This window comes from Oncorhynchus kisutch, linkage group LG9 (assembly GCF_002021735.2).
Source record: "Oncorhynchus kisutch isolate 150728-3 linkage group LG9, Okis_V2, whole genome shotgun sequence".
Lineage (NCBI taxonomy): Eukaryota > Metazoa > Chordata > Actinopteri > Salmoniformes > Salmonidae > Oncorhynchus > Oncorhynchus kisutch.
In genome coordinates, this window is record NC_034182.2 from 39970534 (window position 1) to 39986921 (window position 16388).

Genomic DNA, 16388 nt, shown 5'->3' on the forward strand with positions numbered 1-16388 from the left:
GTTGTTTTACGAAAGCAAAGGCGTCATTGTTTTACGCGATGAGGATTCCAAAAAGGAACACCATTTGTCCCGCAAAAAAATGGTCAGTCTATATTCATTTATTTATTTCTCTAGCCTACAGCAAATATTTTAATGATCGAACAATCTATTTGATTATAAAACATTTCGTCTATCCTCAAAACAATCTTTACGTCAAACATGATCAATTAATCAATATTTTCTACGAAGCGCTATTAAATAAATCACCGCTAGTCGGTGGTGTTGTACTAGATTTCTGCACTTAAGCGGTAATGTGATTCAGGGTTGTGACACTGGAGGAGTACAGGTTAGGAGAGTATTTTAGCTAACCCTAAACCTTTTCCTAACCTTAACCTAATTCTCCTAACCTGCCACGTTAATTATCCTAACCTTAACCTAAATATCCTAACATGCCAGGTTAATTATCCTAACCTTAACCTAAGTCTCCTAAACTGCCACGTTAATTACCCTAACCTTAACCTAAATATCCTAAACTGCCACGTTAATTACCCTAACCTTAACCTAAATATCCTAACCTGCCATGTTAATTATCCTAACCTGCCACGTTAATTATCCTAACCTGCCACGTTAATTATCCTAACCTGCCACGTTAATTATCCTAACCTGCCACGTTAATTATCCTAACCTTAACCTAAATCTCCTACCCTGCTGCCTAAGTTCTCCTAACCAGCTACAAAAAGTCACTTCCAGTCGTAGCTGTACTAGCTCTAGTCAGAACCGTGATTCAGGGATACAGGATCAAGGGATTAATACATTTGTCACAAACACTGATGCTGCTGTTTTTATTAAGCAAAATAAAACATCAAAATGTGGATGGAGTCTTTGGCCACAATTGTTTCATATAGCATTAAAAAAAACATTCTGTTAGGACGAAAAAAGTGGCATTGTTGGTGAATGTGGTTACGACTGGCTGCTGGGCTCGTCAGACACGGACCGGATGGCGATCAGCGCTTGGACCAGGAACTCCCTGTGGGCGGGGTTAATGGTCATGTGTCGCTGCACAGCCCAGCGGAGGATGTCCACCTTTCGCCTCAGACTCTCACACTCCCTCAGCTGGGCTAGTTGCCAGATCAGCCTCTCCCTCTCATCTCTCGCCACCTCACTTTCCTCCTCATCCTCCTCCTTTACAGGAGGGGGGCAGCGGAACAGCGGGGGCTCGGCGATGTCATGGCAACAGAGCAGGAAGAGGCAGTCCTTGGAGGCACAGAGAGAGCGGGCAGCACGGGGCACCTGGGGGAAAAGAGAAAGAGGACAGATACAATAGTTAAAGAAGACAGTACCAAATATAGGTCTTCTTCTTTGGTATTATGGCATTCACACAGTTTGTGCATGCCGCCACCTACTGTGTAGGAGTGTATGGTCGATCACGTTAGATTCTTTTTATTTTTTAACTAACCCTCCACTATTTCATTTTTTTTTTTTTTAACACCTCATTCCACTTCTTTGACCCTAACTGATCTTACACCAGGCTGGGAGGCTGGGAGGATGGGAGGACGGGAGGCTGGGAGGATGGGAGGACGGGAGGACGGGAGGATGGGAGGCTGGGAGGCTGGTAGGACAGGAGGCTGGGAGGACGGGAGGACGGGAGGACAGGAGGCTGGGAGGACGGGAGGCTGGGAGGATGGGAGGACGGGAGGATGGGAGGACGGGAGGCTGGGAGGCTGGTAGGACAGGAGGCCGGGAGGACAGGAGGCTGGGAGGACGGGAGGCTGGGAGGACGGGAGGCTGGGAGGAGGTGGGAGGGTGGGAGGATGGGAGGACGGGAGGATGGGAGGACGGGACTCTTTCGTTCAACGCATAGTGTAACTCTTCCACAGTAAAACCTCGTACACCCGAGTACTTCTCTACAGCTGGCACCACAACATCTAGTTTCTGTCATTAATATTTAATTTCTGCAGTACAGTTGATATGCTAAGAAGCCAACCTTGCTGAAGCACAAATTATATCACTCTGTATTGGCCTAGGCAAAACTACTCACCCTCGACCCATCATCCTCTACTCTCTTCACTGCCTCAGCATATGTGAACTTCTGTTCTACTCTGACCCTGCCAACCTCAACCTGTCTCTCTCGCACCAGGCACTTCTGATCCCCAGCAACATGGGTATCTCCACAATTGACCCCCGATACTACACATTCCTTTGTCCCATGCCTTCCTGCACACTTCTCACATCTTGGAATGTCCCTCCTCCACACTGCTGCAACATGACCATAAGCTTGGCATCTGAAACACCTCAGTGGGTTCGGCACAAAAGCTCTCATTGGAATAACTGACATTTCCTAACATGACTTGGTCAAGTAAATACTCTGCTTGAAAACTCAAAAGGACTATAACGGTGTCTTCTCAGTTTCACTACGCTTGCCAAACGGCAGGTGTCACAGACACAGGGAATCTTCAACTTTAGTTGCACCACCTCACCCCAGTAATCACTCCTTTCAAAGGCGCCCTGCTCCGGAGAAGTCACAGGTTTTTTGTCCTGAGGCCTGTGATGTGAAGCACTCGCTCCCTCAGGGCCTAAGAAACACCAAGTCCAATTTAAGCTACCTTCACCGATTTGAACAGTATCCACATTCTTTTCTACCCAGCCTGAGACTACATATGGGTCAGTCAAAATGTAGGGATCCACTTTCTACAAAAGTTTCACTCCCACTGGGCAAGAATCATCTTTTGCATGACCATAAGGGAGAGGCTGGGACTCTGAGGTCTTCTCTACACCTGCCACCGCAGGTACAGTGATTCATCCTCATTCTTATCAGGTTACATTTCTGAGACAGCAGAATATGGTTTGTACTTGGTGCCATTCTTCCTCAACACACATCTTCCCTCTGCACTGGGCTCTTCTCCTTCTTCCTCGCTGTCCATAACCACGTTTATCCATTCACCTTGCTCATGCAGAGCCTTCATCCTCTGTATTGTTTGCAGATCAAACACTGATGGCCGTTCTCCAATACCCAACATCTGTTCCTGAGCACAATTTACTAGTCTGGGTATCTCTGGCCTCTCCATGCTTCCAATTTACCATCTCTGGCCTCTCCATGCTCCCAAATTACCATGCCTGGTTATCTCTGGCCTCTCCATGCCACCCAAATGACCATGCCTGGCTATCTCTGGCCTCTCCATGCTCGCAAAATGTGAGCTACTCTGCATCAAAGAGCAGCGTCCGTCCCACTCCTCCTGTCGCAGTGCCTGATGGTCAATCCCAAACATAGGTCTATAGCTAGCTAGATACAGTTGAAGTCAGAAGTTTACATACACCTTAGCCAAATATATTTAAATTCAGTTTTTCACAATTCCTGACATTTAATCCTAGTAACAATTCCCTGTCTTAGGTCATTTAGAATCACCACTTTATTTTAAGAATGTGAAATGTCAGAATAATAGTAGAGAGAATGATCTATTTCAGCTTTTATTTCTTTCATCACATTCCCAGTGGGTCAGAAGTTTACATACACTCAATTAGTATTTGGTAGCATTGCCTTTAAATTGTGTAACTTGGGTCAAACATGTCGTGTAGCCTTCCACAAGCTTCCCACAATAAGTTGGGTGAACTTTGGCCCATTCCTCCTGACAGCTGATGTAACTGAGTCAGGTTTGTAGGCCTCCTTGCTCACACACGCTTTTTCAGTTCTGCCCACAAATTTTCTATGGGATTGAGGTCAGGGCTTTCTGATGGCCTCTCCAATACCTGGACTTTGTTGTCCTTAAGCCATTTTGCCACAACTTTGGAAGTATGCTTGGGGTCATTGTCCATTTGGAAGACCCATTTGCGACCAAGCTTTAACTTCCTGACTGATGTCTTGAGATGTTGCTTCAATATATCCACATAATTTTCCTACCTCATGATGCCATCTATTTTGTGAAGCACACCAGACCCTCCTGCAGCAAAGCACCCCCACGACATGATGCTGCCACCACCGTGCTTCACGGTTGGGATGGTGTTCTTCGGCTTGCAAGCCTCCCCCTTTTTCCTCCAAACATAAAGATGGTCATTATGGCCAGACAGTTACATTTTTGTTTCATCAGACCAGAGGACATTTCTCCAAAGAGTTAGATCTTTGTCCCCATGTGCAGTTGCAAACTAGTCTGGCTTTTTTTTATGGCGGTTTTGGAGCAGTGGCCTCTTCCTTGCTGAGCGGCCTTTCAGGTTATGTCGATATAGGACTTGTTTTACTGTGGGTATAGATACTTTTGTACCTGTTTCCTCCAGCATCTTCACAAGGTCCTTTGCTGTTGTTCTGGGATTGATTTGCACTTTTTGCACCAAAGTACATTAATCTCTAGGAGACAGAACGCGTCTCCTTCCTGAGCAGTATGACGGCTGCCTGGTCCCATGGTGTTTATACTTGAGTACTGTTGTTTGTACAGATGAACGTGGTACCTTCAGGCGTTTGGAATTTGCTCCCAAGGATGAACCAGACTTGTGGAGGTCTACAATTTTTGGGGGATTTTCCCTTGATGTCAAGCAAAGAGGCACTGAGTTTGAAGGTAGGCCTTGAAATACATCCACATGTACACCTCCAATTGACTCAAATTATGTCAATTAGCCTATGACTCCAACCTAAGTGTATGTAAACTTCCAACTTCAACTGTAATTAACCAATCAAACAGCTAGAAAATTTACCTATCCGCCCCCGAGATAATTAACCAATCCGACACCTAGATAATTAACCAATCCAACAGCTAGAAAATGAACCAATCCAACAGCTAGATAATTAACCAATCAAATGTCCAGAGTGAGATTACAAAGAGTGCAGCTTTACCTTGATGTTCAGTTTGATGAACACAGCGCTTCCCTTGGAGCAGCCGGGCAGTCGGCGGCCTCCTCCACAGCCACAGCCCTGTACTTCCTTCACTCCAGACTCCCCTTGCAGCAGGGCGAGCGAGTGGTTCAGTCCACACCACACCTCCACTGGAGTCATGGACAGTACCACCTACAACAGGGGAGAGGGGGAAATGTAGTTTCAACTGGAAACTGGACAGTAAGGTGTATAAGGGAGGAAGCACAGACACACATACACAGACACACACCTCAGTGGGTTCGCCGCGGTCGATCTTATCTCCTGTGCCAAGCTGTCCGTAACGGTTGCTGCCCTGCATGAAGACTCGGCCACAATCGTCCAGCAGGCACAAGTGGCTCAGTCCCAGAGAGCACTTCACCACCTAGCAGAGGTCAAAGGTAACTCCGTTGTAGGTTTGAATCCTGCATGCATGGACCATATATAGTAATATACCATATATACTAATATACCATATATAGTAATATACCATAAATACTAATATACCATATATACTAATATACCATATACACTAATATACAATATATACTAATATACAATATATACAAATGTACCATATATACTAATAGACCATATATACTAATATACAATATATACTAATATACAATATATACAAATGTACCATATATACTAATAGACCATATATACTAATAGACCATATATACTAATATACCATATATACTAATAGACCCTATATACGAATAGACCATATATACTAAGTAATATACCATATATATACTAATATACCATATATACTAATAGACCACATATACTAATAGACCATATATACTAATATACCATATATACTAATAGACCCTATATACGAATAGACCATATATACTAAGTAATATACCATATATATACTAATATACCATATATATTAAAATACCATATATACTAATATACCATGCATACAAATATACCATGTATACGAATAGACCATATATACTAATATACCATATATACTAATAGACCATATATACTAATATCCCATATATACAAATATACATAATATACCATATGTTCTAATATACCATATATACCATGTATACTAATATACCATATATATACCATGTATACAAATACACAATATATACTAATAGACCATATATACTAATAGACCATATATACTAATATCCCATATATACAAATATACATAATATACCATATGTACTAATATACCATATATACCATGTATACTAATATACCATATATATACCATGTATACTAATATACCATATATACTAATAAACCATATATACTAATATACCATATATAGTAATATACCATATATACTAATATACCATATATACTAATATACCATATACACTAATATACAATATATACTAATATACAATATATACAAATGTACCATATATACTAATAGACAATATATACTAATATACAATATATACTAATATACAATATATACAAATGTACCATATATACTAATAGACCATATATACTAATAGACCATATATACTAATATACCATATATACTAATAGACCCTATATACGAATAGACCATATATACTAAGTAATATACCATATATATACTAATATACCATATATACTAATAGACCACATATACTAATAGACCATATATACTAATATACCATATATACTAATAGACCCTATATACGAATAGACCATATATACTAAGTAATATACCATATATATACTAATATACCATATATATTAAAATACCATATATACTAATATACCATGTATACAAATATACCATGTATACGAATAGACCATATATACTAATATACCATATATACTAATAGACCATATATACTAATATCCCATATATACAAATATACATAATATACCATATGTACTAATATACCATATATACCATGTATACTAATATACCATATATATACCATGTATACAAATACACAATATATACTAATAGACCATATATACTAATAGACCATATATACTAATATCCCATATATACAAATATACATAATATACCATATGTACTAATATACCATATATACCATGTATACTAATATACCATATATATACCATGTATACTAATATACCATATATACTAATAAACCATATATACTAATATACCACATATACTAATATACCATATATATTAGACCATATATACTAATATACCATGTATACAAATATACCATATATACCATGTATACTAATATCCCATATATACTAATATACCATATATACCATATATACTAATATACCATATATACTAATATACCATATATACTAATATACCATATATACTAATATACCATATATACCATATATACTAATATACCATATATACTAATATACCATATATACTAATATACCATGTATACAAATATACCATATATACCATATATACTAATATACCATATATACTAATATACCATATATACTAATATACCATGTATACAAATATACCATGTATACAAATATACCATATATACTAATATACTACATATACCATATTACTAATATACCATGTATACTAATATGCCATATATACTAATATACCATATATACCATATATACTAATATACCATATATACTAATATACCATATATACTAATATACCATATACCATATATACTAATATACCATATATACTAATATACCATATATACTAATATACCATGTATACAAATATACCATATATACCATATATACTAATATACCATATATACTAATATACCATATATACTAATATACCATGTATACAAATATACCATGTATACAAATATACCATATATACTAATATACTACATATACCATATTACTAATATACCATGTATACTAATATGCCATATATACTAATATACCATATATACTAATAGACCATATATACTAATATACCATATATACTAATATACCATGTATACTAATATGCCATATATACTAATATACCATATATACTAATATACCATATATACTAATATACCATATATACTAATATACCATGTATACAAATATACCATATATACCATGTATACTAATATCCCATATATACTAATATACCATATATACCATATATACTAATATACCATATATACTAATATACCATATATACTAATATACCATATATACCATATATACTAATATACCATATATACTAATATACCATATATACTAATATGCCATGTATACAAATATACCATGTATACAAATATACCATATATACTAATATACTACATATACCATATTACTAATATACCATGTATACTAATATGCCATATATACTAATATACCATATATACTAATAGACCATATATACTAATATACCATATATACTAATAGACCATATATACTAATAGACCATATATACTAATATACCATGTATACTAATAGACCATATATACTAATATACCATATATACTAATATACCATATACACTGTATACTAATATACCATATATACTAATAGACCATATATACTAATATACCATATATACTAATATACCATGTATACTAATATACCATGTATACTACACAAAGGTGCTATCTAGAACCTTAAAAGGTTATTTGGCTGTCCCCGTAGGATAACAAAATTGTTCTACATGGAACCCAAAATACTTCTACCTGAAACCCAAAACTGTTCTCCCTGGAATATCCTCTGGCGACAGCTGAAGAACCCTTTTCAGAACCATTTTCTCTAAGAGTGTACCTGTGGACAAATGTGTGTTTGGTGGAAATGTATCTCTGCACCTTGTAGGGCAGGGAGAGCGGCAGAGGGGTGTGGATGTCATGTGGATCGTAACCCTGCTGGGTCCCAATGAACTGACGATACACACCAACGGAGTGCACCTCCAAATAGACTGAACCCTCACCTGAGAAAGAGAGAAAGGGATTTATGACACATTTTTATACCAGCATGGATGGAAAACCGCAATGTAAGAACCATTGTTGCACGCAGAAACTGTCATATACTGAACTCAAGCTTCTTTTCAATGGAGTTTTCACAGAAAACAATGCTAACTGTGCTGTGATATTTACCTGTGAGGTAGAGGATGCTGCTGTAGCTGGAATGGACCTGAGCGATGGCCAGGTGAGGCAGAGAGATGCTGATCTTCTTCAGAGCCAGCTGCACGGTGTAGGAACGGGGCGTGTTCAACAGGGTCTCATTCACAGACAGAGAATAGACCTTCCCAGAATCTGAGGGTGGAAATGGAGAGATACAATTCAGAGAAACAAGTTGATAATTTACTGGCTTTCATTTATATGTCAGGGACCTTGTAAACTATTTACAGTGTCTACGGAAAGTATTCAGACCCCTTGACTTTTCCTACATTTTGTTACGTTACAGCCTTGTTCTAAAATGGATTACATAAAGGGGACTGGGAGACTAGTCAGGTTTGAAGAGGGAGGACTGGGAGACTAGTCAGGTTTGAAGAGGGAGGACTGGGAGACTAGTCAGGTTTGAAGAGGGGGGACTGGGAGACTAGTCAGGTTTGAAGAGGGAGGACTGGGAGACTAGTCAGGTTTGAAGAGGGGGGACTAGAAGACTAGTCAGGTTTGAAGAGGGGGGACTGGGAGACTAGTCAGGTTTGAAGAGGGGGGACTAGGAGACTAGTCAGGTTTGAAGAGGGGGGACTGGGAGACTAGTCAGGTTTGAAGAGGGGGGACTGGGAGACTAGTCAGGTTTGAAGAGGGGGGACTGGGAGACTAGTCAGGTTTGAAGAGGGGGGACTAGGAGACTAGTCAGGTTTGAAGAGGGGGGACTAGGAGACTAGTCAGGTTTGAAGAGGGAGGACTGGGAGACTAGTCAGGTTTGAAGAGGGAGGACTGGGAGACTAGTCAGGTTTGAATAGGAGGGAATGGGAGACTAGTCAGGTTTGAAGAGGGAGGACTGGGAGACTAGTCAGGTTTGAAGAAGGGGGACTGGGAGACTAGTCAGGTTTGAAGAGGGGGGACTAGGAGACTAGTCAGGTTTGAAGAGGGAGGACTGGGAGACTAGTCAGGTGTGAAGAGGGAGGACTGGGAGACTAGTCAGGTTTGAAGAGGGGGGACTGGGAGACTAGTCAGGTTTGAAGAGGGAGGACTGGGAGACTAGTCAGGTTTGAATAGGAGGGAATGGGAGACTAGTCAGGTTTGAAGAGGGAGGACTGGGAGACTAGTCAGGTTTGAAGAAGGGGGACTGGGAGACTAGTCAGGTTTGAAGAGGGGGGACTGGGAGACTAGTCAGGTTTGAAGAGGGAGGACTGGGAGACTAGTCAGGTTTGAAGAGGGGGGACTAGGAGACTAGTCAGGTTTGAAGAGGGGGGACTAGGAGACTAGTCAGGTTTGAACAGGGGGGACTGGGAGACTAGTCAGGTTTGAAGAGGGAGGACTGGGAGACTAGTCAGGTTTGAAGAGGGAGGACTGGGAGACTAGTCAGGTTTGAAGAGGGGGGACTGGGAGACTAGTCAGGTTTGAAGAGGGAGGACTGGGAGACTAGTCAGGTTTGAAGAGGGGGGACTAGAAGACTAGTCAGGTTTGAAGAGGGGGGACTGGGAGACTAGTCAGGTTTGAAGAGGGGGGACTAGGAGACTAGTCAGGTTTGAAGAGGGGGGACTGGGAGACTAGTCAGGTTTGAAGAGGGGGGACTGGGAGACTAGTCAGGTTTGAAGAGGGGGGACTGGGAGTCTAGTCAGGTTTGAAGAGGGGGGACTAGGAGACTAGTCAGGTTTGAAGAGGGGGGACTAGGAGACTAGTCAGGTTTGAAGAGGGAGGACTGGGAGACTAGTCAGGTTTGAAGAGGGAGGACTGGGAGACTAGTCAGGTTTGAATAGGAGGGAATGGGAGACTAGTCAGGTTTGAAGAGGGAGGACTGGGAGACTAGTCAGGTTTGAAGAAGGGGGACTGGGAGACTAGTCAGGTTTGAAGAGGGGGGACTAGGAGACTAGTCAGGTTTGAAGAGGGAGGACTGGGAGACTAGTCAGGTGTGAAGAGGGAGGACTGGGAGACTAGTCAGGTTTGAAGAGGGGGGACTGGGAGACTAGTCAGGTTTGAAGAGGGAGGACTGGGAGACTAGTCAGGTTTGAATAGGAGGGAATGGGAGACTAGTCAGGTTTGAAGAGGGAGGACTGGGAGACTAGTCAGGTTTGAAGAAGGGGGACTGGGAGACTAGTCAGGTTTGAAGAGGGGGGACTGGGAGACTAGTCAGGTTTGAAGAGGGAGGACTGGGAGACTAGTCAGGTTTGAAGAGGGGGGACTAGGAGACTAGTCAGGTTTGAAGAGGGGGGACTAGGAGACTAGTCAGGTTTGAACAGGGGGGACTGGGAGACTAGTCAGGTTTGAAGAGGGAGGACTGAGAGACTAGTCAGGTCTGAAGAGGGGGGACTGGGAGACTAGTCAGGTCTGAAGAGCGGGGACTGGGAGACTAGTCAGGTTTGAAGAGGGAGGATTGGGAGACAAGTCTCTGAATGTCCTTGAGTGGCCCAGCCAGGGCCCGGACTTGAACCCGATCGAACATCTCTGGAGAAACCTGAAAATAGCTGTGCATTGACACTGCCCATCCAACCTGACAGAGCTTGAGAGGATCTGCAGAGAAGAATGGGAGAAACTCCCCAAATACAGGTGTGCCAAGCTTGTAGAGTCATACCCAAGAAGACTCGAGGCTGTAATCAATGCCAAAGGTGCTTCAAGTACTGAGTAAAGGGTCTGAATACTTATGTGAAAATGTGCAAAAGAAATGTGTAGATTGATGAGGGGAAAAAACTATTTAATCAGTTTTAGAATAAGGCTGTAATGTAACAAAATGTGGAAAAAGTCAAGAGGTCTGAATACTTTTCGAATGCACTATATATTTAAATCAATTGTAATTCCTGATGTTTAATTCACGGTGTGGCATTGAGTTGTAAAACTCCCCACATCAAACTTTCAATTGAAAACCCATTTGAATGGATTTTCAATCAACCAATCAGACCATCCGATGTTCAGAGACACTGACCAGTGAGCAGCAGCAGGACCCTGTTGACCTCGGAGCCGGTGAGGCGGAGCTGTATGAAGGTCAGGGAGGGGTGAAAGGTCATCCGGAACACCCTCTGGCTGGTGTCCTGCTGGTACACTTCCACACAGTCACACCGCGGAGGGGTGAGAGGGGGGGCCGAGCCGGGGGTGCTTGGCCAGCTGGGGGGTACGGCCTCTGCACCACTGTTAGCACGGCTCACCAGGACGTATATGTACTGACGGAAGGAGTTGTCGCTACGGGGATCCACGGCAAACTATGAGTGGAGGAGCGAGAGAAACAGAGAGAGACAGAGAGAGAGAGAGAGACAGAGAGAGAGAGAGAGAGAGAGAGAGAGAGAGATAAAGTGTTCAAGCTAAAGTTTAACTTCCTGTTGTGTGCCCCACCCAATGTGCTACCCTCCACCTAGCTAATCTGTACCCCCCCCCCCCCCCACTCACATACTGGCTAGCTAATCTGTACCCCCCCACTCACATACTGGCTAGCTAATCTGTACCCCCCCCCACTCACATACTGGCTAGCTAATCTGTACCCCCCCACTCACATACTGGCTAGCTAATCTGTACCCCCCCCCCCCCCACTCACATACTGGCTAGCTAAAATAATTGATCATGGCTTGTGAGAATACCCCTCCCCACTCACATCTTTGGCATTCTGACACAGCACAGTGTGGCGTGAGGCCCTCCTCCAAGTCATGTGACCGCGGAGCGATGATGTGGCGGCGTTGCGCAGCAGGAAGACGGTGCCCCGGTAGTCAAACAGCAGGAGGTGGTCGCGGGTTGGCAGGGACCTTCTGTAGCCCAGTGCCAGGGGAGGAACAACAGCCAGGGACACAGAGGGACCCCCGGACCTGCACCACTGGGGAGTCCGGGACCACCCACTGCCCAAACGCTGCATCTGGAGGCCCTGGGAGTCTGTGGGGAGTAGAGAGAAGGTCTTGAGTGGGACTGATTCAATAGATCATTGTTATATTTTGTTGATTTGATCTCATGTTTCATTTTCTGTTTTCTCAGGAGACAGTGTTTTCATATGTGATGGTATCATTCGTAGCGGTCAAAGGATGATGAACACTGAACAAAAAATATAAACTCAGCATATAAAGTGTTGGTCCCATGTTTCATGAGCTGAAATAAAAGATCCTAGAAATTTTCCATATGCCCAAAAAAACTTATTTCGCTGAAATTTTGTGCACAAATTTGTTTACATCCCTGTTAATGAGCATTTCTCCTTTGTCAAGATAAACCATCCATCTGACAGGTGTGGCATATCAAGAAGCTGATTAAACAGCATGGTCATTACACAGGTGCACCTTGTGCTGGGGACAATAAACGGCCACTCCTACGTTGTTTTAGAGAATTTGGCAGTACGTCCAACCGGCCTCACAACCGCAGACCACATGTATGGTGTGGTGTGGGCGAGCGGTTTGTTGATGTCAACGTTATGAACAGAGTGCCCTATGCTGGTGGTGGGGTTATGGTATGGGGCAGGCATAAGCTAGGACAATGAACACAATTGCATTCTATCAATGGTAATTTGAATGCACAGAGATACCGTGTTGAGATCCTGAGGCCCGTTGTCGTGTCATTTATCCACCACCATCACCTCATGTTTCAGCATGATAATGCACGGCCCCCATGTCACAAGGATCTGTACACAATTCCTGGAAGCTGAAAATGTCCCAGTTCTTCCATGGCCTGCATACTCACTAGACATGTCACCCCATTGAGTATGTTTGGGATGCTCTGGATCGACGTGTATGACAGCGTGTTCCAGTTCCCGCCAATACCCAGCAACTTCGCACAGCCATTGAAGAGGAGTGTCACAACATTCCACAGGCCACAATCAACAGCCTGATCAACTCAATGTGAAGGAGATGTGTCGCTCTGCATGAGGCACATGGTGGTCACAGCAGACTGGTTTTCTGATCCACAACCCCTGCCTTTTCTGTTTGTTTTTGTAAGGTGTCTCTGACCAACAGGTGTATATCTGTATCCCCAGTCATGTGAAATCCATAGATTCGGGCCTACATGAATTTATTTCAATTGACTGATTTCCTCATATGAACTGTAACTCAGTCAAATATTTGAAATGGTTGAATGTTATTTCAGCGTATATTCAAACACAGCACAATCCATTTGATTAAAGCGCAACAGACTCTGTCTCTCCCTCTATTCTTACATTTCAAGATGGCTGTCCTTCGCCAGTCGTTGGGCGGGGCAGCGGAAGGCTGCTGCGTCCACGTTGCCTGGCGATGGCAGAGCCGTCTCCAGAGGGAGGAGCTTAGGCTCAGCTGGTGGTAGGTGCTGCAAGTGGCTCCAAAGGCGATGACGTCACTGACTGACACTCTGGACAGAATCTCTTCCAGCTTGGGTGTGAGTGGTTGGAGATCGAGATCCGTTTATGAGCAGAGACACAGCAGAGACCATCATAGCACAATGTTAAAATCCATGTTCTGACAGTGGTTAGTTAGATTGACGGTTTATGTAACAAATGAAACAACGAGAAAGTTGCACTTCCTGTATGTGATCAAATGTGTGCATTAAGTCTAGCTTTGCACTTGACCATTTTAAATGATACTCTACCACACAGTGTGATGTGGTTATCTCACCAGCTCAGGTGGCAAAGAGCGAATAGTGATACAGTGTTCTACAGCATCCTCAGTTGGTGGGTTAGTCCTTCTCTTCTTTGGCTTGAAACATAGAAGCACACATTTTCACTTTTCTTTTTTACAATATTCTATCTCTGAGTTTCCCTTTCAGAAATACTGTACTTATCTCAACGTACCTTAGGTGGCGCCTCAGCTCTGTCGTATCCACACGCAAAGTTGGAACGGAGCTTTCCGGCCTCTTTATTTGGCCTCTCATCCATTTCTTATTAAAAAAATGTTTGGATTTGATCTTTTAAAAATATTAAGCGGTTCCTCCTTCGCATGTGTGCAAATATTTGAAGTACATTTTTCAGAATGTCTGTTCTTTTGAGCCAGTGTTCTAGAAGTCGTCACGGTGAACTTGGTTTTGGAATCATAAGCTATTGTTGCGTGATTGTAGAACTTTGGTGATGACCCATTGTGACGACTCATTCTGTTTCCTTCCGAACCAGTGGATCCTAAACTTTGACTTATTGTGTACCCCTAATAAGCCATAGTATCTCACTTACATGTCCCTTTGGCAACACATTTGCAAGCTGACACCTTCCTGATAATTCCCAATATATTCATCCATTATACATACACTCAGTTGATAGAAAAGGAAATCAATTGATAGATATATATTTAAAAAAAAACAGGATTCAACAACTGAGACATAAATTGAACAAGTTCCACAGACATGTAACTAACAGAAATGGAATAATGTGTCCCTGAACAAAGGGGGGGGGGGGGTCAAAATCAAAAGTAACAGTCAGTATCTGGTGTGGCCACCAGCTGCATTAAGTACTGCAGTGCATCTCCTCCTCATGGACAGCACCAGATTTGCCAGTTCTTGCTGTGAGATGTTACTCCACTCTTCCACCAAGGCACCTGCAAGTTCCCAGACATTTCTGTGGGGAATGGCCCTAGCCCTCACCCTCCGATCCAAAACGTCCCAGACGTGCTCAATGGGATTGAGATCCGGGCTCTTCGCTGGCCATGGCAGAGCACTGACATTCTTGTCTTGCAGGAAATCACGCACAAAACAAGCGGTATGGCTGGTGGCATTGTCATGCTGGAGGGTCATGTCAGGATGAGCCTGCAGGAAGGGAACCATGAGGGAGGAGGAGGTCTTCCCTGTAATGCACAGCGTTGAGATTGCCTGCAAGCACAACAAGCTCAGTCCGATGATCCTGTGACACACCTCCCCAGACCATGACGGACCCTCCACCTCCAAATCGATCCCGCCCCAGAGTACAGGCCTCGGTGTATCGATGAACATGAATCCGACCATCACCCCTGGCGAGACAAAACCGTGACTCGTCAGTGAAGAGCACTTTTTGCCAGGCCTGTCTGATCCAGTGACGGTGGGTTTGTGCCCATAGGCAACGTTGTTGCCAGTGATGTCTGGTGAGGATCTGCCTTACAACAGGCCTACAAGCCCTCAGTCCAGCCTCTCTCAGCCTATTGCGGACAGTCTGAGCACTGATGGAGAGATTGTGCATTCCTGGTGTAACTCGGGCAGTTGTTGTTGCCATCCTGTACCTGTCCCGCAGGTGTGATGTTCGGATGTACCGATCATGTGCAGGTGTTACACGTGGCCTGCCACTGCAAGGACGATCAGCTGTCCGTCATGTCTCCCTGTAGTGCTGTCTTAGGCGTCTCACAGTACGGACATTGCAATTTATTGCCCTGGCCACATCTGCAGTCCTCATGCCTCCACGCAGCATGCCTAAGGCACGTTCACGCAGATGAGCAGGGACCCTGGGAATCTTTCTTTGGTTGTTTTTCAGAGTCAATAGAAAGGACTCTTTAGTGTCCTAAGTTTTCATAACTGTGACCTTAATTGTCTACCGTCTGTAAGCTGTTAGTGTCCTTCTTGATACTACCCTTAACGACCGTTCCACAGGCTTGTGAAGTTATTTAGATTTTTACGAATTATCTTTGAAAGACAGGATCCTGAAAAAGGGACGTTTCTTT

The 16388-nt window shown here is 42.8% G+C and overlaps 1 protein-coding gene across 1 annotated transcript; it reads right to left on the reverse strand.

Annotated features, from left to right (window-relative positions):
- Positions 1-939: 939 nt before the first annotated feature.
- LOC109896524 (F-box only protein 24) lies at positions 940-14650 on the reverse strand. The gene is made up of 10 exons (XM_031831387.1): positions 14567-14650; positions 13961-14147; positions 12425-12696; positions 11765-12038; positions 8830-8988; positions 8542-8663; positions 5067-5198; positions 4799-4969; positions 1599-1748; positions 940-1269 (listed from the first exon to the last, which is right to left on the reverse strand). Exons 1-10 carry the CDS (start codon positions 14648-14650, stop codon positions 940-942), a joined length of 1881 nt encoding a protein of 626 aa, XP_031687247.1.
- Positions 14651-16388: the final 1738 nt, after the last annotated feature.